The following is a 22,027-nucleotide window of genomic DNA, read 5'->3' as shown; positions in this document are numbered from 1 at the left end:
CAAGACATTGTTCCAAAGCTCCAAGTATTGAAGCACTCTTTGTCAACGCTCCTGTTACCAATGCACTCTGCGCTGGGACCTGTATCAAGAGAAACACACTCCACCAATTTAATTTATTGTATGTGCACTCCTAGCAGTTGGTACAGAGACACTGTCTGGTGCCTTTGCAGGCTTTTAGCCCTTAGAAGATGGCACCTGAGACAAATTGTGTCTGATGACTCTCGTGTCTCAATTTGCTAGGTGCCAGAGATAGTGACCTGTGCCTTGGCTCATCCCTTGAGCAATGCTCCTTTCTGCCCCTTTCAGAGGATAGAAATACCAAGATAGTAGATGAATAGGGCCTTTGAGGAGATGGGGCTACTCGGACTGGAATCTCAGCTCTCTGGAGCAATAAGGGTATGTGCAAAAAAACAAAACCAAGTTGTGGCAGCAAGTCTCAGAGCTCGGGTCAGCTGAGTAGGCTCATGCTATGGGGCTAAAAATAGCAGTGTAGGTAGGGTGTTTTCACTTGGGCTGAAGCCCAGGATCTGAGGCTCACCCTCCATTATCGGGTTTCAGAGCCCAGGCTCCAGGCTAAGCAGGAACATCTACACTGCTATCTTTTGTCTTGTAGCACAAACCCCATGAGCCTGACTCAGTTGACCCAGGCTTTGAGACCCATTGCTGTGTTTTTTATTTTGTTTGCAATGTAGATGTACCTTAAGGGAGACTGATTATATGAGTGAGGCCTGGCTGTAGCCTTCCTCTCGGTGTTCAAGGAAGCTTGCATTGAGCTGTTAAGAAGGAACAACTTCACGTGAGCTTCCCTGGCTCTGAGTGCGTTTTGAGAAGAATGACATGCCAACATTGCTACTGGAGGCGTCTCTCGCCTAGGCAGAGTAGGTACTGGGAGCACCAGTTGCCATCAGGCATAGAAGCATATCATAAAGGACAGGTTCTGAATCTTGGAGATTTAGCTTCTGCCCTGTTGCTAGCACATGTCTATAGAGCTAAAGTAGGATCTATCCTAATTGAAGCTTATTTACAAAGCTATTAATAAGTATTTAGTCAATAGGCTATTAACTATTCAACTAATAAAATAAAGTAACTAGTTAGGATTCCAGCCAACTAAGCAGGACTAACCAGTGTGCAAAGAAAGGATGGATGCTGTACGGGTTCCATCTCACAGCTTTCGGCAAAAAGAAGGAACCAAAGGATAGTTGGGCTTTATGCCCTTAGGTGGAGGGGCTGGGGGAGAAGGATGTATGAGGGTACTATAGGTGCAAGCATGGCCATAAGCACTACTGGCCAAAAAAAATCCGATCTTGCGCGCATATACACCCAGAGTGGAATCCAGGTGGACAATCACTCAGACAAGATCTCAGCTGAACCATGTCAGTTTCATGGTTTGTTCTGGGGAGATGTGAAACTGTGACCTTGTGCCTCCAATGATAAACAACAGAGGGCATTTAATATAAGGTCCACATTTTTACAAGAATCATGCCTTCTTTCTGTTTTCCACCTTAGTCAAAGTAGAAATCAACAGTAACACTGATTCAAGTTCTGGAATTTTGCCACAAAAACCTGCTAATCCAAGGGACCAGTTATATATGTAAGGTTGAATGTCAGGTTCTTGTCAACTACTGGGGCTAAAATTTAATGTAGTGTATCACTGGAAAGTTTATATTCCCAACTCTTCAATAAATATAAAAATAAATGAGTGTGCTGGAAGACTGTGAGATATCTGACCTTAAATAAAAATAAAATAAAAGTCACATCATGATTACCATCTTATCACCTCACAGCCCTTGACTTGACTTCTAAACTGGTTTAGTAATTGCTCTTTTGAGGCTGCCAATACTAAAAATTGTGTTTTAAACTTTCTAGAAGTGGCTGTGAATCCCCACTATCAAGTAGTTAATCTGTGTAACTCACTCATCTACTGGTTCAAGAGACACGGACTACTAAAACAAACAAACAAACAAACACACACACACACACAAACAGTGCAGACTTGAAACAAAAGAGGTTATCACAATGACATGAAACAAGACAGCTGTTACCTAGCGGTTGTGGGTTTTGTTTTGTTTTCTTTAAAGTCAGTACTTTTGCTATTACATTTTAAATTTATTAAATTCTTGATTCTAACATAGGCAGCTGCCATTTCCACTTTCATAAAGTGTTACAATGGCACATTGAACAGAGAGGAGAAAAGATTAAGCTGAAATTCCGTCCCACCCATATGATGTTTTATTTTGGTCACTTAAATTTGCTGGACCAGCATATTGCCTCTAACTTGGAAACAGTAGCTGCATATATTAGCAGAAATGGTTTCTCAAATTTCCTAGAAGAGGAAAACAAGAGGAGTAGAAATATTTCTTTAAAGCTTCCATGACTGTATCAATAGCCTGATCCTGAGACATGCTGAATTGCCCGAACTCCACTTCATATGGTTGTTCTTCACTTCCCTAAGAGAGGTTCCCAACAAGGCTAGAACCAGTTTTGCAGACCACTACAAATGCTTTCAGGGTTAAATTTTTTCCATACACTGTTCCTGGACCAGGAGAAAAATTTTCAGTTCTTGGATGAATCACATCTCTTGTATTTCTTTTGTCCCTTCATGATGCCTTGGTCTCCCCCTTCTGATACACACACACACACACACACACACGAGGCAGTGCTCCTTGTTCTGAAAATAAATGCCCTATCAGGTAGGATAAACTTTTTATTTTCTGTTTTTCTTTCTTTCCATAAGCATTCTCTTCTCTCTCTCCACGAGCCTTTAGTATTATAATACTATTGTCACCCTTACTAAAACTATAAGCTATATTGCATTAGCAGAGGGAAGAATAAAAAAAAAAAAGTGTCATTGCAGTGATGTGTATGCTCAGAACAGAACCCTATGCTTTAAAATGGACTGTATGTGCTATTAAAAAAAAGGAAAGTACAGCTACATAACCTGAAAATTTTTTTAACCAAAAAACAGATAAAAGCAAAGAGCTTAAACTGCTAAATGGTTTAACAGCATAATTGTTCCAAGGGTTCTATTATTGTTATTGAACTAGATGAACAGTAGGTGTGAAGTGTGACACTTAGAGCAGTCATGTGACAGGACTGTAATCAGGAAATATGGTACTTTGCAATGTGGAGGAAACTCAAAGCAGAAGCAGTACACTGACTTGTGCACTGAATGTACATTTACAGCACTTGTAAAATGCCTAAATTATACCTGTGATTTAAACAGGAGGGATATGGTGCCACCAACAAGAAATACTATACAAGAGGATGCTTGAATAGCCCAGCTGTGATGTTCTGTACAGAACTGGTAAAAAAAAAAATTTAGTCTGAATGATTTACTAACAAAAAATGCCCTCTTTGCAAAACTTTTACTGCAGAATTTTCCTTTTCTCTGACTCTCCAGCTCCTGGAGCTTGTGGCTCAGGTGAACTGAGCAGCCAGAGGTTTTTGGTTCTACCAAGGCTGATTTTTTTCTTGAAATCTCTTCCTGTGACAAAATTTATGTTTTTGATGTTTCATCCCAGTTCAGGACAAAAATGTTGCAAAAACTGAAATTTTTTGTGGAAAGGAATTCCCATATCTTGGCCAGCTTTAATTTTGAACATCACTTTTGTGCATAGCTCCTTTTTTTCGACTTTGGAGTGAGACTTTTTAGGTCTTTATCTATTAGAGTGAGGAATTAATATCTTGCCCATGTAAAGCTTATCAAGAGTATGTTCAGGGCTTTTTTTTTTTTTTTTAAATAAAAGAGAATAGACACCCCCCCAGCTCTACGATGGAACTTTACTCCATTGACATCACACAATTGGTCTGTGGATGTAAAAATTTCCTAGCATTATTTAATATTCATGATCTATGGGGATCCCCAAGCCATTCGCGTATAATTGGGGATATAAGAGCAGATTTAGGATTCCACAGATAATTGCAATTGTTTTAAAAATACAAATGATCTAATAAGGTTTTAAGTGAGTGCTATTAGACATGTTACAATCTTAACTGTATTTTAAAACAGTGCTGTCTGGGATTACAGGTCAACAGTGTGGGAAAGTAAATGGTGCTAAAAATGTTGTTTTAAATTGTATGTAAATTTGTAACCATGTCATTAGATTTTTCATATATGAAGACAGAGAAAATTAGTGCATAGTAATAGACTTTATGCAAGGGTTAAGAACATCTGCCTTGGTGCCAACTTTATTTTAGGTCATAAACAAAAGGGATTTGCCAATGTGTGTGTCTTTAGTCTAAGGTGTACGGTAGGAGAGGAAGAAAGATCAACCTTCCACCTACTCAGAAACACTAAGCTCATTTTAAAGCAAAGGAGTGAAATGTAACATTTTGAGAATAGAGTCCCATAACGTCTAAGCATAAATCTGAATCAATGAATGGCAAAATACATGCAATGCAATCTTTACCCTTACCTGGAGTCAGGGTATTTAGTAAGCGTGGCCAAGCTGCTGGTGTACATGTGCCCACCCACATCAATATGAACTGGTGCGTTGGATTTTGTGAGCTGTGCTGGAGTGGGGATGCCTTGATTGTTCAACGGAGATGCAGGGGATCTAGTGATCAGAGGTCTTGACATATTTGGCCGACTGTCCTGTAAAGAGACAGACATGAGTCAGGAATTTCCTTAAGGCTGCCCGGCTGCCCCAAAGACACAGATGCCCACTGAGCAGCGAATAGCCACCTATCACTAAATCTCATTTTCAGCCTGCAACTTTAATTTATTGCATCAGAGACTGGTATTAGTTGTTGGGTTTTTTTTTTTAATATCAATTCAACTTTTAAACTTAAATATTGTTAAGTTGAATAAATATAAAACCCACAAAACAAAAAACAACACAAACAAACAAAACAAAACACAGAACCATTAGTGTTGAATAAAAAAGTCTGTTTCCAAATACTATTAATTATAAAACTATTATATATAAGATAGGAATATTCGCTTATTTAAGAGCTGGTAAAGTCACTAACAAATACTAATAGTTTTAAAGGAGTCAGAAAGGATAAAAACAATACACACTTTTTAAAATTAAAAAGCACACAGGATTTGGGTTTCTTTCCAAATCCCACCCATTGCTATGCAGTTAGGACAGACAAATACAAACCCTCAGCTCTTCCATTCTGCAAAGGCTTCTCTTGAATTTCCAATCCACATATCATGAAAACAAAAGAGGAAACACCTGGACTAGCCAACTGTTCATGTACTGTAAAACAATGGGTACCGACAGCCTTTGAGAAAGACATTTTCCATTAAAAATTATACTATAGTGACAAGTGCCCCTATGTGCCTCAAATAGACTGCTGTTCTGAGCAGCTTCCCAATCCAAAGCAAGCTCCAAAAGTAGAACAGAAACAGATGCTGATGAAACAAACTTTTAGTCACAGAGGAGGAATAGGTGTAGTGCAATCTGTGCATGCAATAGGGTGGGGCAGGGTGAAGTGCTTTGCAGAAGCCAGTAAGGCAGGCTATTTTCAAGGCTCTGGGATTCAAACAGAAACTCAGTCTAGATTTGTTTTGAGACCATTTCACTTCTTACCTACAGGAAGGATACATATTCAGTGGTATCCTATTAATACATGCTGAGAACTGCTAATTATTGAATTTTTCATTTAAAAAATAAGCAAAATAGTGAGAAATCAAAAAAACATGCTTTGTTCATTTGGCAAGTCATTTAGTTGTAAGAGGTAATACATTCTTAGTACAGCACTATGATATTAAGTCTTTGAGAAGCAGGGAGAGAAAACAGCTGAGTGCAAGAATTATGGGGTATTCAGATTAATGATCAGAGGGGTAGCCGTCAGATTAATGAGGTTCTTTTGTGTTTAAAATATTTATAATTTTTATATTGCTCTTAAAGACTCAAACTAGAAAGGCAGCATGAGGTAGATACTTGTCTATCTGAAATAATATAGTGGCCACTGTTGCCAATAAATTCAAACACAAGGCATCTATAAACCATAATATAGTTAAACAACTAATTTTCTCTTTCATACACAAAAGTGAACTTGGGTCAAATATAGATAAGAGGGAAGGGGACGGAGTAAAAAGTCTGGCTAATTTTTGCTCATAAAATACACCTTAACATTTGCAGAATATCAATCTTTAACAACTAGAATTTCTTGAGGACCTGCTTGGGGCAGAACGAAGACAAGTCCAGACAAGATACTAGATATACACGCTACACAAAACCCTGGCATCTACTATAAATGTGGTGTGGCACAACCACCACTCCAAGATGCTACTGATCTGCATAATAAGATTGGGTTAAAGGTATTCAAAATAAAAAAGGCTACGGGAAAATAGCTGGAGAAGTGACAGCGAAAGGAAAATGCAAAAATGACACAAACCGGAAATAAATGTGATAAGTAATAGCCATGACAGGAGTGAAGAAAAGCACATTAAAGTAAGAGCTTTAAAAATTAACTAGAAAAGGTGATTAAAACCAAAAACAAATTCTGTGAGGTGTATGCAATGTACTATATTATCTTTCTTTCTAGTATTTTTTTTTTTTGGTCCAACACACATTCCTGTTACAATTTAGCATACTGCAGCTCCATGGAGTATGAAATAGTTTTTCGGTTGGACATATCGTACTGTATATCCTGCCTCAGGGTTCTCAGGAGAAAATGAACATATTTGCAGGGTTAAATAATGTAGTTAGACTGGGACCTCATTCAGCATAACTGATTGTGCAAGGTGTACAAATTGGTAAAAAAAAAAAAGGTACAGCATAATAGACCATTGCAAGGATGGTAGATTAAAAACTGTGGTCACTCCACAGTCTAGGTAAGTCACAAGAGGAATGAAAGTGGTTTCCAGATGTAAGCTATAACCAACAAAGCTATCATTCATAAATAGTTTTTACCTTAAAATTCCATGAAATAAAGATGCTTTCCTACAAAACTTTTGCGATCCTGTTAAATTCTAGAACATTCTTCCTTTCAAGCCACCTGCATCTGTTGTTCCTGAAGAAAGAATGCCCATCTCTCAAAATTTAGTTGCTAAATAGAACAAGTTAAAAATTTCCTTCACCCTTAGCTTACTATTTGGCACATCTCACTGGACATGTCTAGTTAGCTACAGTTTTAAGGCCACTCTGAAAGAGGACAATATGACATGGTGGTGCCTAGAGAACTTAAATCAGGATGGGTTCCAATTGTGCTACACACCACAAGAAACTGTTTATAATCTTAATAGGTACAACCCTCAAGCATAACATGAAACAACACCGTCCAGTGGACAGAACACAAGACTATTTTAATAAATTGTTCAGAATTAAAAGGCAAATCAGTGCATGCCATGGGAGAGATGAGGATGTAGATTTGATGACCGAGTGACCAACCCAAGAAATACATTACTTGTCTGGGTTAGTATGAATAAGGAACTGAACAATGAAGGGCAAAGGGGTTGAGGGGAAAAAATGTTCATAGCCAGAAATTGTTAATGGAAATTATTGATCAGACAAGACATTTAATTTGGCATTTGTATTGTGTTTGTGCACAATTACAATTCCCATTGTCTAAACTGCTTACAAATACAGTTTCCCTTAAAAATAAAACACAAGAGGGGAAAAAACAAGCAGGTGGTAGAAAAGATCTGAGAACACTGTGAGCCTGCCTCCACTTCTGTCGTCTCATGTGGCCATTCGGGACACAATGGATGGAACAAATCACTGTTTTAAGACTGGGGACATTTGGACATTGTTCTTGAAGCAGACAACAATTTGGTTTATAAAAACTGAGTCCATTCGTTACAGAGGGCACTGTTAAGCACAGCTACGGAGCCCCATAGACAGCAGCTCCCATAGTTTTTTACCCTCTCATCTTTCACTTTATTCTTGTTCATAACAATTTTTTCAGTCCTGTTCCAATTTTAAAAGCCAATGCATATTTCAATTATTTTGATTCACTGAAATGTTGTTCAACATGCCTGTTTCAGATACCTGTGAATTACTGATCAGCAGCAGAGTGTTTGAAGGGATTTGACTCCAGGCACATTTCAAAAGGTGACCTTGGATCCTAAATCCAGGAACACTTTTTAACTGATATTGGGGTCAAAAGCACTACAGAAGCCTACATGGTAGGCAGATTAATTTTTTATAATTTAGCCAAGTTCAAAAAATTTTCAGTTGACAGTATGCCTTTCAAGGCTGTGATTGAGAACACTGAAATTAAAAATATTTAAAAGCAGTTAAGAGTTTCTCTGCTTCCTTGCTGAAATTTACAGGGGTCTTCTCAACAAAGGACAATGGGTGGTGCAAGAACTCCACTAAACATGCTTAGACCTGCCCTCCTTCCTGCTCCTCTGTGCCCACTCCTGCCTGCCTGTTCAACAACAGCCTAGGATGTGAGACCGTGAGAGACTTCTGTAAGTCCTAGGGGAGGAGGTTCGGAGTCCTTGGCAATGAAAAGTCTCTTCCCCAGACAGGGGTCTGAGGAGTATACAGAAGGCAGTCCTTGGCTCCCTCTTTCTCCTCCAATTCGTGCTGCTCCCCAACACCAGAGGTTTTGAAAAAGAGATTTTCCTGGCCCAGATTCAGAAGCAGCAGCAGCCCTCTTGCAGGGATTGGGGAAGAGTGAAGTACATGGGAGTGATGTCAACATGCTGGTACATGAGAGAGGAAATGCAATTATCATCCATAAAACAGGGAAAGAAACTTTACATAAAGATTAGCATGGTGCATTTGGCAAACCAACTGAAAGACAACAATTCCCCTCCGTCTCGGGTAATATCCAGACTGAAGCATCATTTACCAGTTGACTGTAAATTCCTTTAAGCAGGAAACTGGAATTATTTTACTCAAGTCAGAAAAAAATATAATGGTTCTCACTGTTAAAGTCTAATACAAACAGGCTGAGGTAATTCACTGGGGAGCAGACATCTAGAGATAAAATTCTAGCAGAACCACAGTAAGGATAGATTCACCATGTCATTTTGAGTATGCCCAAACAGAACTATAATCTAGGTAACATGACACACGTTCCACATATTCTTTGTAAACCTTTAATTTTGGGTCCCTCTGACTTCCTTGAAAATTTTATTTATTTATTTATTTATTTGGCCTGCAGTTTCATAAAATTGAGACCTAGAGTTGCACTGTCTTGCTGTTAAACACAAACATAGGTAACTACTTTTTTTTTTTAAAACTATTGTTGTCTCTTGTGGGAGAGCTCCACTTCCCAGTAGAGGGACAAGGACAGGACTGGATGGACTGACAGATAAGGTGGGGAAGCCTTAACGCTTTAACAGCTGATCTCCACCAGCCCTGGGCTCAGTGAGGCTTTGAGCAGCTCTTCTAGTTTATGCCAATGATAGAATGGACCTTATGTAACAAAGCTCTGCTCTGCCATATTCCTCCCTGCCGATTTCTTTCACTGGCACACTCCTATTCCAAGGAAATTCCCTGCTGGCTACTTGTGGCCAGATTCCGGCTCTCTGCACCACAAAGAAGCCAGATATCATTTCAGAATCCAGCCCAAAGTTTGTTTCCATCTGCCATGTTTGTTTTCTTAACTGAAAGAAGTTTGAAGACTTTCAAATTAAATTTTCCATGGACTCAGTCTTCATTCAAGACACCTGACTCTGACCCTCTGAAGAAGTCTCATTTACAAACAAAGCTGTGTTTGGAATTTGCACTAGACTGCACACAAGTCAGATTTTGCATGATCAGAGGCTGTATTGTCAATAGAATTTTGTAGCCTTTCTAGAGAAAGCAAAATTTAAATGCATCAGGCATAAGGTGTCAGAGTAAAGCCCAACAAATCTGCTGTGACTATTCCAAGGATGTCTAAGTGGGGGAAGGACACCTATAATTTCAAACCATTTATTCCATTAAGATGCTTATCTCAATTCTTAGCTGGCTTGTACTGTACTGAGGTAAAACTGTGCTTTTGGAGAAATTGGGAGGATGTCTGATTTGCTTCCTCAGTTTGATCCTTCTATACTATACAAACTGCCTGATTCAATAGGTTTCAAGGAGTGTATACAAATGCATCGTAGTGATCTTAATTAAGCTACCACCACCAGAAAGGTAAAAGAAGAGAAGATTCTGCCAGATACAGCAAGAGAGAGAGTCAACATTTGCCAACAGATCTCTTATTCTAAATAGCACTTTAAAAACGTTAGCGCCTCCAGGGAATATCACTTTCAGTATCGAAGACCGACTCAATAGCAGCCCTATGGCCACCATAAGTACAAGACACTGTCTCTAAGCTCCTGCCATTAGAAACAGCTTTCCTGTAAATTTAATTAATTTCTCTTTAAACCCAAAAAGATCTTTTCTCCCTTGCTTATATTATAGATCAAATAATAAAAAGTGAGACAAATCACCTGAGTTTTATATGAAAGAAGATATACAAGAAGGTGTGTGCAACATGCTTTCAATCAGTTTTTCAATTGACAATAGGACCGAAAGTACTGCATGCCCACTAAGGTCAGTTTTCCCTTCTAAGCACTTATCACTGATGCCAATGAGTAGCAGGGTTAAATAATGAATGAATATCCTGGACCACTGAACCCTTGGTATGGCAGGTGCAACTTGCAAATTACTTTAATAGATGCTGCACTTAGAAACATCAGGGCTAAATTTAGTCCTTGGTTTTTGGATGCTAGCATTATGTTGTTACTACAGCATGACAATACTACCTGAACAAGACAGTGGACAAAGATCTAACAATATTAAAGCTTCTTTCAAGTTCCTCTTAAGAATTCCCTTTTCAGTCTGTACTTGGAAGAAAATCAAACCCTTCCTCTTAAACAAAGAAAAAAAAATGTAAGAATCATTAAATCAAGGATTTAGATTGCCCTGATTTATCAACTTCAAGTGGAGATTTCTGCCCTAGCAGGAAGTTCCTATTTTTGCAGTGTCTTCACAAGCAGTGGAATAACATTTGCTTTTATTGATTTAAAGGGGAAGAATTAAGGTCTTTCTGGAGTTGTGTTTGTGCATCTTGAATTTCTAGAAAGATCACTAACTTCCTAAACATGTTTCAGAGTAGCAGCCGTGTTAGTCTATATCCGCAAAAAGAAAAAGGAGTTCTTGTGGCACCTTAGAGACTAACAGATTTATTCGAGCATAAGCTTTTGTGAACTACGAAAGCTTATGCTCGAATAAATCTGTTAGTCTCTAAGGTGCCACAAGTACTCCTTTTCTTTTTTCCCCAAACATGGTGTCAAAAAATGAGTAAATACTGGTCACGCTATTCTTGTACTGAGCTTATGGTCTTAATCCTCTTGCTGAGAGGTATCAGGCTAACAAATACCCAAAACCAACAAGAGCTACTAATCCCCCCCCCTCCAAATTAAAATTCTCTCTCTTTGGTATTAATCTTCCTTCACATATCAGCAATTATAAAAAGTCACATCTGAAGATTTAGGCATGCCCATTTTAAAAACCCACATCTGCTATAGAGAAGTCTTCTTCTGAGGAGACAAAGTAGATCATCCAGTAAAAGATACTGGCTCAACTACTGTTGGTAAAAGAAAGAGAAAGCTTTCAATGAGGAAGAGCTCTGTGCAGCTTGTAAGCTTGTCTCTTTCAGGAACGGAAGCTGGTCCAATAGAATATATTACCTCACCCACCTGGTCTCTCACATATCCTGGAACCAACACAGCTACAACAACACTGCAAACTTCTTCTGAAGAATCAGTTAACTGTCCATTTGAACAGGATTTTTTTTTTTTTAATAAAAAAATCCAGTAGCGTTTTTTTAAAAGCACAACAAAAATATATACAAATCAACTTTGCATGAGAAAATTTCTACTATAGTTTCTGGAGTACCTCCCCTTGGCAGTGTTCCAGAAGACTGTCTACCTCTTTACAAAGCGAGGCTAACACCCATTGTAAAACTGCCAGAGGCACATTACATGTTTGTTCTCCCCCTAGCACTTTCAGCCTCAGAAGTGGAAGGAACACTGCCAGTTACCATCTCTGCTGAGAAAGCACGAGATTCAATTTTACCCTGGGAAAACTGCTGAATGGGAATCTTCTGGTGTGGCATAGGCCTTGCCTGCACAATCCAATGGCTCTTTTGAATCAGAGAGGCCTGAAACAGTGCTGATGAAAAGCATAGCATCTCCCTTACAATCAGCTAGGTTCCTGCTTCCCTCTGTACTTAAATATGTTTTATTAATTTGCCCAGCAGCAGAAAGAGATCATTCTAACTCATGTGTATTCTATAAATTTTTGGCAGCAGCAAATGAGACATTATCAACTTGAAGTCCAAACAATTAAGAAAGGGGATTAGCTGTACAGGAGAAACAGTGAAAATTATAAAAAAATGCTGTCAAATGCAAAAATTGACAATACTGGGGGGGACACGGAGAGAAACAAAAACAAAAAAAACAAATGTTTCTTGTAACAATTGTTGGCAAAATCTTTTCATACTGATGTGCAATTTTAAGTGGATTGGGTCCCTTTAATACTCATAGGAATAATAATTTTTAAAAAAATCATACAGAAAGATATTTCTAGCAATAATCCAATTACAGAATAACAGAAAGGAAAAATAATTGATCAGAAGTACAGCAAGAAGGTATTTATAATATACATAATTTGAGGTGAAAACATAAAACCAGTACCATGAGTAAGCCACTCCAATTCAGAATCTGGTGCAAAATTAAGGAACAGCAGTGTGGAAGAGCAAGCTTGTCTTATAAACTACTCATACCAGCGTTAATACAGTAACTCCTCGCTTAATGTTGTCGTTATGTTCCTGAAAAATGCGACTTTAAGCGAAACGATGTTAAGCAAATCCAATTTCGCCATAAGAATTAATGTAAATGGGGGGGGGGGGAGTGGTTAGGCTCCAGGGAAATTTTTTTCCAAACACACACACACACACACACACACACCCCCCCCCCAAGTTTTAAACAAACAATTTAATACTGGTACACAGTGATGATGACTGTGAAGCTTGGTTGAGGTGATGGAGTCAGAGGGTGGGATATTTCCCAGGGAATGCCTTACTGCTAAATGATGAACTAGCACTTGGCTGAGCCCTCAAGGGTTAACTCGTTGTTAATGTAGCCTCAAACTTTACAACAGTGGTTCTCAAAGCCCTTGGCCCGTGCCACTTCCTGCAGCCCCCATTGGCCTGGAGCGGCAAACCGTGGCCAGTGGGAGTTGCAATTGGCCGAACCTGCGGACTCGGCAAGTAAACAAACCGGTCTGGCCCGCCAGGGGCTTTCCCTGAACAAGCGGCGGACCGGCTCTGAGAACCACTGCTCTACAAGGCAGCATGAATGCAGGGAGGGAAGACAGCATGGCAGACAGAGAGACACACCCTGTGTGTTAGAAAGAGAGATGCGCATTGCTCCTTTAAATATGCTGACCCCACTCTTAAGTACACTGCCTTTTTAAGTAGATCAGCAAGCTGAGACTCGACTGCTGCCAGTAAGCTCCTTCCGTCCTGAGCCCTGTCCTGTGTCCCCCCTGCTCTATGGAAGATGGGGTAACTGGGCTGCAGGGGCGAGGAGGACATCCTGACATTAGCCCTTCTCTTCTCCCTCCCCTGCACCGCACAGCAAGCGGGAGGCTCTGGCGGAGGGCAGGAGCAGCACATGGCAATGGGCGGAGGTTCAGCTGAACTGCCGGCAATTGTTAGCCTGCTGGGTGGCTGCACACAGGGAACTTAGGGGAATGGAGAGCTGATAGGGGGCTACCGGTCCACCCTGGTTCCAAGCCCCCACCAGCTAGCTGCAACGGGCTGCTCTTTCTGCAAGCAATGGACAAAGCAGGCGGCTACCAAATGACATTATAAGGGAGCATTGCATAACTTTAAACAAGCATGCTGTCTAATTTATCAGCAATGTAACAACATTAACTGGGATGACATTAAGTGAGGAGTTACTGTACAACACTACTGTTCATGGCCAGAAAGTGTTCTCTGATGAGAGGGTTTTATTATTGTTTCTGGCACCGTCAATCAGGTGATAGATAATATATAAAATATAAAGGAAGGCATGATCTCTGTCCCAAAGGAAAAAACACTAAATGCATAAAAAGTGGTGGAAAGGGGATACAAACATAAGTAAAGTGATCAAGACATGTCAAAGTGTTGACTTTGCTAACACTTTTTGTGGGTGTTTTTTTGTTTATTTGAAGTTCTGGTTTGATTGTACGGTTTTGTAACTAGTAAGTGTGCTCTAAATTAAAACTGCATCTTTATGCTTTGATAGTTTGAAAAAAAGTTTTGTTTTAACCATGGGACAATATTCCTGCCTTCATCCCTAAATGTACCACACATATGACTATTAGGGATCGTTTGAGGAATACGGCGGCAGGGGAGGAGGAAATAACGTAGAACATAGTTATTGGCTTACAGAACAGAATAATTCTGTGCTTGGCAAGAAGGAGAACATCTGGCATATGAACAAAGAATATTTTATATTTGGTTCATTTGAATCCATTATGTGTAAAAGATACTTTGGGATCCAAGGCTAAGAAATAGAGTTTTGAGGATTACTGTTTTCGGACCTGTAGGGATTTCTTTGGGTAGCTATAGGAGCTGCCAAATGGGTGTTTGTGTCACATAAGATAATTTTAGCATTTTTGCCCACAAGGGTGGATTAACCACAGATCCATATAACCATGCACTACATAAGGGGACCACTGCTGCCACCACCACCAGACAGTTACTGCTGATCCCATGAAGCTGTGACCGGCTAACTAGTTTAAGGCAGAATTATCTGTCTGAAACTAACTTAGCTACCTAATAATGAGGCAATCTACTGAAAATGTCACAGGAAGCTCTTCCCACTCTGGGATTTTATTTGAGAAAGGTTTTTCGTTGATACCATAGCATGATACATCGTACACATTTTCTTGAGAAGTGCAGACAACTTTTTAATTCCATAGAGATTTGCAGGTGAGATATGCAATCCAAGCACTTCTAGATCTGGTTCATGCTTCTTTGGTTTTAGATGCCTTGTGAAAACAGATGATAGAGATTCTATGTTTGATTACTTAGTGAAGATTTAAAACGGTCAAGCCTGGAGAAGAAACAAGTTGATGGGCATGAGAGAGACATATAAAAGAGAATGAATGACATAAAGAAAGTAAATGGGGCATTCCTATTTAACTCCTCTGATAACAGGAACAAAGCAAGAAATAAAGAGACTTAAAACACACACGCAAGACATAACTCATTGCCACAACATTAGAGGGCAAGAGCGAAGGAAGAATCACATGAGAATTAGACAATTTTGAGGAAATCTTAATTTAAAGAAAACCCACAGCAACAGGCAGTCACAGCAGGAAGGCTAATGCCAAATGTAAAAACACAAAGATTAAAGCAAGCATATTAATTACAAACTTCCTAGGAAATACAGATCCTCATACTACAGAGCAGAAACCAGCAGTTAGCAGAAGCCAATCACTGACTGGTAGGGGTTAGGAATAAGTTATCTCTATGAGCGAGTTACTCCTTAACTGCCTACTTCAGAGGAGCATACACAAGAAACTCTGAAGCATCTGGTACTGGCCATTTTCAGGCACAAATTATGGACTAGATGGACAACAGACACAGGCAAAACTCTCTTTATTTGATAGAATGCTCTTAAGACATTATAAAAGCTAGACAAAAGTTACATTGAAGCCTCATCTCACTGATCAGCAACTAGAAAACACACCCTAAAAACCACAGACTCCCTACCACATGTATTTTAAGTCAGAGTAACCACAATTACACTGGTACAAAGCTAACAGTGTATGAATTTCTGCTAGGAGCTGTGCAAGTAGAGATTCTCGCCAAAGGTCCAAACCTGACAGCTCTGAACTGCCTTTAGCATCTCTGAAGGATCACACACTACAGAAGGATGGGGAAATAGATTGACAGAAGCACTGAAAAAAATACAGTAATCTTCTTAATACTAAACTTAGGTTCAGATACTAAAATGCACCTGAGCTCCCAGACCCTGCTTAATGTAAAAAAGTCAATTGTAGTTCTGAGACTTAAAAAAAAAAGACAACATTTTAAAGAAAGACTGTATACCACATTACTTAGATATGGCTAATTCACCAGACTAAGTAGTGGATGTGGTAGCTCATTTGTTATCTCTAAAAAATTCTGTTTGCTTTTCAAACACCCCTTTATTCTGTGTGTAATATGGAGCGTGCCACACTCTCTCATGGAAAGTAGTTAAAACAATATATTAGTAGGCAAATCAATTACAGTACAGTATCTTTGCATGAGTAACTAACTTGAACAGAGGAAATACTTGCCTCACTCTTAGAAAAAAAGAGTGACATTTCTCTTGCAAAAATACTATGCTATAAATCCATTATAGGTAGGCTGTACCATTAACTACTCCATGTTCATAAATTACAATAGAATTACATGTTCAGACCAGATTTTTCTATAGTCAAAGTTGGATTTTAATTCTATAAAATGGATGCTTTAAATAAAATAAGGAAAAATAATTAGCCCGTAATTATGCTTCTTTGAAGCTATGTTACAGGATTCTCAACTCCTGGGTGTCATGCTCCCAGCATGAGAGGGAGAGGAAAGAGCTCCCTTCACACTAAGATCTGTCCTCTGACATAATGTAGGCCAAGGAACCAACAATGCCTTCTCTGGAAGGTAGGAGACAGAAAGACTGAAATGCTGCTGCTCCTGCAAGGTGAGGAGGAAGCAGAGGCATCAGGTAGAAAGAGAGATGCTGTGAAGCAGAGGGCCTCCTGCAGGAACAGCAAAGCTCTACAAGAAAGGACGGGAGGGGATAGTTAATGCTCTGCCCTCTACAAATTAAATCTAAGGGCAGAGCTGATTTGACTGGAGGGTGGGGAAAAGAGTGAGGATGTACCAATGGAAATTAAATAAAGGTGAAAGTTAAGGAATTTCCACCCCGCAAGCCCTGTACATATCCTAGGCAAGGTATGTAACAATGCCCATAGTTAAGGCTGCACAAGAATTTCCTTTCAAAAAGGCAGTCTCTCTATTTCTTATTACATTGTTCAATGCTTCTTTCAAGCTGAAATTTTTCGTCTCAGCTCAGGAGCAAGTGTTTGGAAAGCTTTAAATTTAGCAGCAATTCTTAAGTCACAGATTGCTTTGGGTGGTCACGTTTGCCCAACTTGGTTTTAGACACATTTTGGGCATGTACATGGACTTTTTTTAAAAAAAAAAATATATATATATACATCATTCAACAAAACTATTAAAACCAGTGGAAAGCACTAAATCTCCTACCACTTTCGTTGGCACTGCCATGCAAAATAAACAATTTCTATCACAAGGATATGTGGGAGGGTATGCATATTCCTCATTTCATATAATATTTGAAGGAACTACGCATGAGATACGGCTAATAGAACTTATAAATCCAATCCTAACTGGAAATAGCTAGATGGCAACTAGGGCAGGGGGTCTTGTCATCCAGATATGACAAGAGGCCCTGTTCTTTTGATTCCTCTAGTAATTCAGGAACTGAAGAGATTTTTATATGGAGATATGCCATAAGTAATAAACACTATTGCAGCTAGAGGGACTAATTGTCACCATATAGCCTGAGCTGCTGCTTGCTGGCTCTGACAAAACCTCTGGGTGGGTTTTCAAAAGTGCTCAACACCTAGCAGCTTCGTTGAGAATATCAAGTTCCTGTAAAGAGCTCTTCACTTGACCACAAGCAAGAACAAGCTGCCGGGGAATTTCTAGAAGGCTGAGGTAATGGTAGCTGGTGGGATGGAACCAACAGGGGTGGGGAGGTCACATGATGTTATCCATAGCCACTACCTTTGGAGCCAAAAAGATTTAAACAAGGGGAGTTATGCACTGGGACTGTGAAACCCAAGAGAGAACACAGCAAGTATGGAATGCTTAGAGCAGTACAGGTTACATGGAAAATCAGAGTTTTATTTAAAAGAATTGAGCAGAACCCCAAATTAGCTATAGTGTATATATACAAACTGGAATCAATGGGTCATGTTTTTCATTGATATGTATGATAAAGGGTCTAATGATTTACTGCAAGCCACTTCCTTCCATCCAAAATCTGGTGTCACTTGGTATCTTTAGCTTAAGAACATGAGGACCCATTTTACTTTCCTTCTAGCTTGTTTGCCACTCTGATGCTTGGTTATATTACTCCTGTTTTGAGCTAAATTAAATAGGAGAAGCAAAGCTTTAACTCAGTTGTAGTAATAAATGGGGTTAGCCTGGCACTGATCTGTGTAAAGGGGCCAAAGCTTGGACTGCCAGAAGCAAAATGTGGTCAGTGAACTCTACTGCACCAAAACAACACTGACCTGCAGCTGAATTTAGCCCAGATTACAACAGAAGCAGACTTGCTTCTCAGAACAAAGGATATTTCAGGCAGCACATTAGTAAGTGAAACTGTTCTTATAACAGCTGATGGAGGAGACACTAACCATTAAAAAAAACCAAACACTAGTATATTTTAGAAAGGTGACTAAAGTAATACAGAACACACATGTATCTTGTTCTGCATTTCTGTTGCACTGACCAAACACTAGGACCACACTCCAAAGAAACATCATCATTATTCTGCATCTTCAATAAATATCTTCAGTAAAGGGAGTACACCACTGCAGGACTTAAAAAGCAACTATTTCAAGTGCAGCATGTTTTAAATTTTAATGTTTTGCAGAGTGAGGTAAAACAAGTCTCAAAATCCTACAGAACCAGGAGTCTTGAGTTTCCTAAAAGGGAAGGTCCCTTTCACATTTATTACTTAAAATTCAGTCCACAACATTTACAGAATGTAGTATTCCCACAATAGTTAGGAAACATGGCCCAGATTAACTTGGTTGCTTTGTGCCACTGTACAATGCAAAACAGCTGGAGGGTGCCGATGAATCTGGCCCCATGACCATCAAGTCATGTAAACACACACTACACATATGGTTTAGAACAAGATGCTTCTTATCCATGCTATGCTGTGATCACATCTGAGCTCAAGCCAAGCAGGGTTAGTCCAGGTCAGTATTTGGATAGAGAATCTAACACCTAGGCACTACAAGAACTGGTACTGGCAATTTCAGTAGTGCCATTCAAAGTCTGTACTGAGTCAATCAGGCATGACGTTAGGGCACACAATATTTCTGGAAAGGCCAATAAATGAGGTATTGGCCACTTGTAAAGATCCAAAGAATCACCTTTGGATCTTTGACCACATTTTGTAAAGGTAAATTTGCTGTTCAAACTCCTGCAGGGAGCAGTGAAATTGTCAAAAATCACCATTAATTTTATACTGATGTTTGGCAAAGTTAAGAGATGATGGCTTGTGGACAATCTTTGAATTCACAGCATTTGTTGTTAGACACTGTACCAAGTACCAGTCAGTGCTCATTTACAGGATTTAGAATTGCAGTCTTAAAGCTCAATCCAACTTCCACTGAAGTCAATAGGGATCTTCCCATTGACTTCAATGGAAGCTGGACAGAGCCTATTGAGAGTTTCTACCAACAATAAAAGGGGGTGGGGGAGAAAAGAGATGTGCCCCAGGAGTCTGTACTGAGAGAAGTCCTATTCAACATATTCATCACTGATCTGGAAAAAGAGGTAAACAGTGAAGTGGAAAAATGTGCCGATGATACAAAACTACTCAAGATAGTTAAGTCCCAGGCAGACCACAAAGAGCTACAGAAAGATCTCTCAAACCTGGGTGACTGGGCAACAAAATGGCTGATGAAATTCAATGTTGATAAATGCAAAATAATCCACATTGGAAAACATAATTCCAACTATACATATAAAATGATGGGGTCTAAATTAGCTGTTACCATTCAAGAGAGCGGAGTCATTGTGGCTAGTTCTCTGAAAACCATCCACTTAACCATCCACTTAATATGCAGCAGCAGTCAAAAAAGTGAACGGAATGTTGGGAGTCATTAAGAAAGGTATAAATAATAAGGCAGAAAATATTATATTGCCTTTATATAAATTCATGGTATGCCCGCATCCTGAATACTACATGCAGATCTGGTCACCCCCATCTCAAAGAAAAAAAAAAAAAGATGTATTTGAATTGGAAAAGGTTCAGAAAAGGGCAACAAAAATTATTAGGGGTAGGGAACAGCTTCTGTATAAGGAGAGATTAATAAGACTGGAACTTCACAGCTTGGAAAAGAGAAGACTAAGGTGGGATATGATTGAGGTCTATAAAATCATGATTAGTGTGAAGAAAGTGTTATTTACACCTTTTCATAACACAAGAACTAGGGGTCACCAAATGAAATTAATAGGCAGCAGGTTTAAAACAAACAAAAGGAAGTATTTCTTCACACAACACATAGTCAACCTGTGGAGCTCTTTGCCAGAGAATGTTGTGAAAGCCAAGACTATAACAGGGTTCAAAAAAGAACTAGATAAATTCTTGGAGGATAGGTCCATCAATGGCTATTAGCCAGTGTGGGCAGGGATGGTGTACCTAGCCTCTGTTTGAGGGAAGCTGGGAATGGGGTACAGGGACTGGATCACTTGATGATTACCTGTTCATTCCCTCTGGCATTGGCCACTGTTGGAAGACTGGATACTGGACTAGATGGACCTTTAGTCTGACCCAGTGTGGCCATTCTTATGTTCTTAGAAAAGACCATCCTAGATCTGATTTTTTTAATCAAATCAACTGGTCCTACAAAGTGCTGTCTTTCTCTGATCAATTTTCATAGTTTAAACTCTATGTGCCAATTAACACAAACATTTATTTTAGAATGAGAATAGTAAAATACCCAACCATTGTCGAAACCTTATAAGCAAATTGTAACAGTCCTCCTTCTCCATGCTGCCCAGGAAGCCTCATACCAGCACTATTTTTAAATAAAAGTTTTGGGAAAAAAAAAAAAATCCACCACAGTAGACAGACAGCTTGTGGGAGGTCAAGTAAGTTACTTTGAAAAACCATATGGCTCAGATCTGAGAGACTTTTGAACTACACTTGAGATATAAAGCTGAAATACTGCACTACACACTTAAATGCCACTTGTTTGACCCTCCTCCTTCTCCAAGCCCATTATGGTTTGGTTCCATTCTTTAGTGGTGTTTTGTGGTAGCTATGTCATCAGAGCACAGGACATGTGGTTGCCACAACAGAGTGGAAACAGGCCAACTCATTTATGAGGACTTACATGGACAAAACCAAAAGTTTTTGATTCACTTATATGCTGAATGCCCCTTTTACCTTCAGCATTTTTACATTTAAATAGTTACATTTATCTGAGGGTCAGTACTCAGCTCCCTTCAAGGGAAGGGGTAACTAATTCAAGAAGTTATGTTAAATTTGATCGTCCGTTAAGCAAATCACAAATCATTTTCCTCAATGTTCAATAGCAAGATATTCAATCGCCCAATTTTGTAACTAAATCTGTAACAATGTAGCTCTAAATTACCACAAACTATTAACTGAAACAGTAATAGCAAAAGGTGTAGGCCCTTAAATATTTCATTTCATTACTTAAATATATAGTTATATGTACTACTTTAAGTTCACATTAATTCTATAAGCTTTACATAGGGCAGACACGCATTACATAAAAACATCTTAAGTCTAGCATTTTAACTTCTTTAGTCACCTTCCACATTAAATGTTTTCAGAAATATTCTAGGACACATATAGATTCATAGAAGGTTAGGATTGGAAGGGACCTTAGGAGGTCATCTAGTCCAACCCCCTGCTTGAAGCAGGACCAATCCCCAATTTTTGCCCCAGATCCCTAAATGGCCCCCTCAAGGATTGAACTCACAAATGGCCCCCTCAAGGATTGAACTCACAACCCTGGGTTTAGCAGGCCAATGGTCAAACCACTGAGCTAATGAAGCTACAGCAACATGTGCAACTAAATTCATGGTCGTATGCAACATAAAACTGAATGCTATTTCTTCCCCCACTCCAACTATAGAGCTTGGGAAAGAGGGAGGGAGATATGTAGGTTGTATTTCTGTGATAAGAGTTTGTTAAAGAGAAAGCAGTCATGAAAGAATGCAAGTTCCTAAACATCATTTGAATCCAGCTGCAAATAACGCAGCAGTATGTTACTCAAAAACATTAATCAGAGTCAAAACATTACTC

General features: G+C 39.2%; 1 protein-coding gene across 6 annotated transcripts in view; it reads right to left on the bottom strand.

Annotated features, from left to right (window-relative positions):
* The window catches only part of KCTD1 (potassium channel tetramerization domain containing 1), a 145,587-nt gene that overhangs the window by 54,763 nt on the left and 68,797 nt on the right, over positions 1-22,027 (bottom strand). For 5 of the 6 annotated variants that reach the window (XM_073331337.1, XM_073331338.2, XM_073331339.1 and 2 more), the window contains exon 2: positions 4,416-4,594. In XM_073331337.1, coding sequence (XP_073187438.1) covers positions 4,416-4,594 — 179 coding nt within the window. Of the gene's footprint in view, positions 1-4,415; positions 4,595-5,105; positions 5,200-22,027 lie in introns of those variants that run through there. The other variant, XM_073331336.2, reaches the window with a different exon arrangement.

Source organism: Lepidochelys kempii, chromosome 2 (assembly GCF_965140285.1).
Source record: "Lepidochelys kempii isolate rLepKem1 chromosome 2, rLepKem1.hap1, whole genome shotgun sequence".
In the NCBI taxonomy this organism is placed as follows: domain Eukaryota; kingdom Metazoa; phylum Chordata; order Testudines; family Cheloniidae; genus Lepidochelys; species Lepidochelys kempii.
This window is presented reverse-complemented; position numbering and strand designations above follow the sequence as displayed.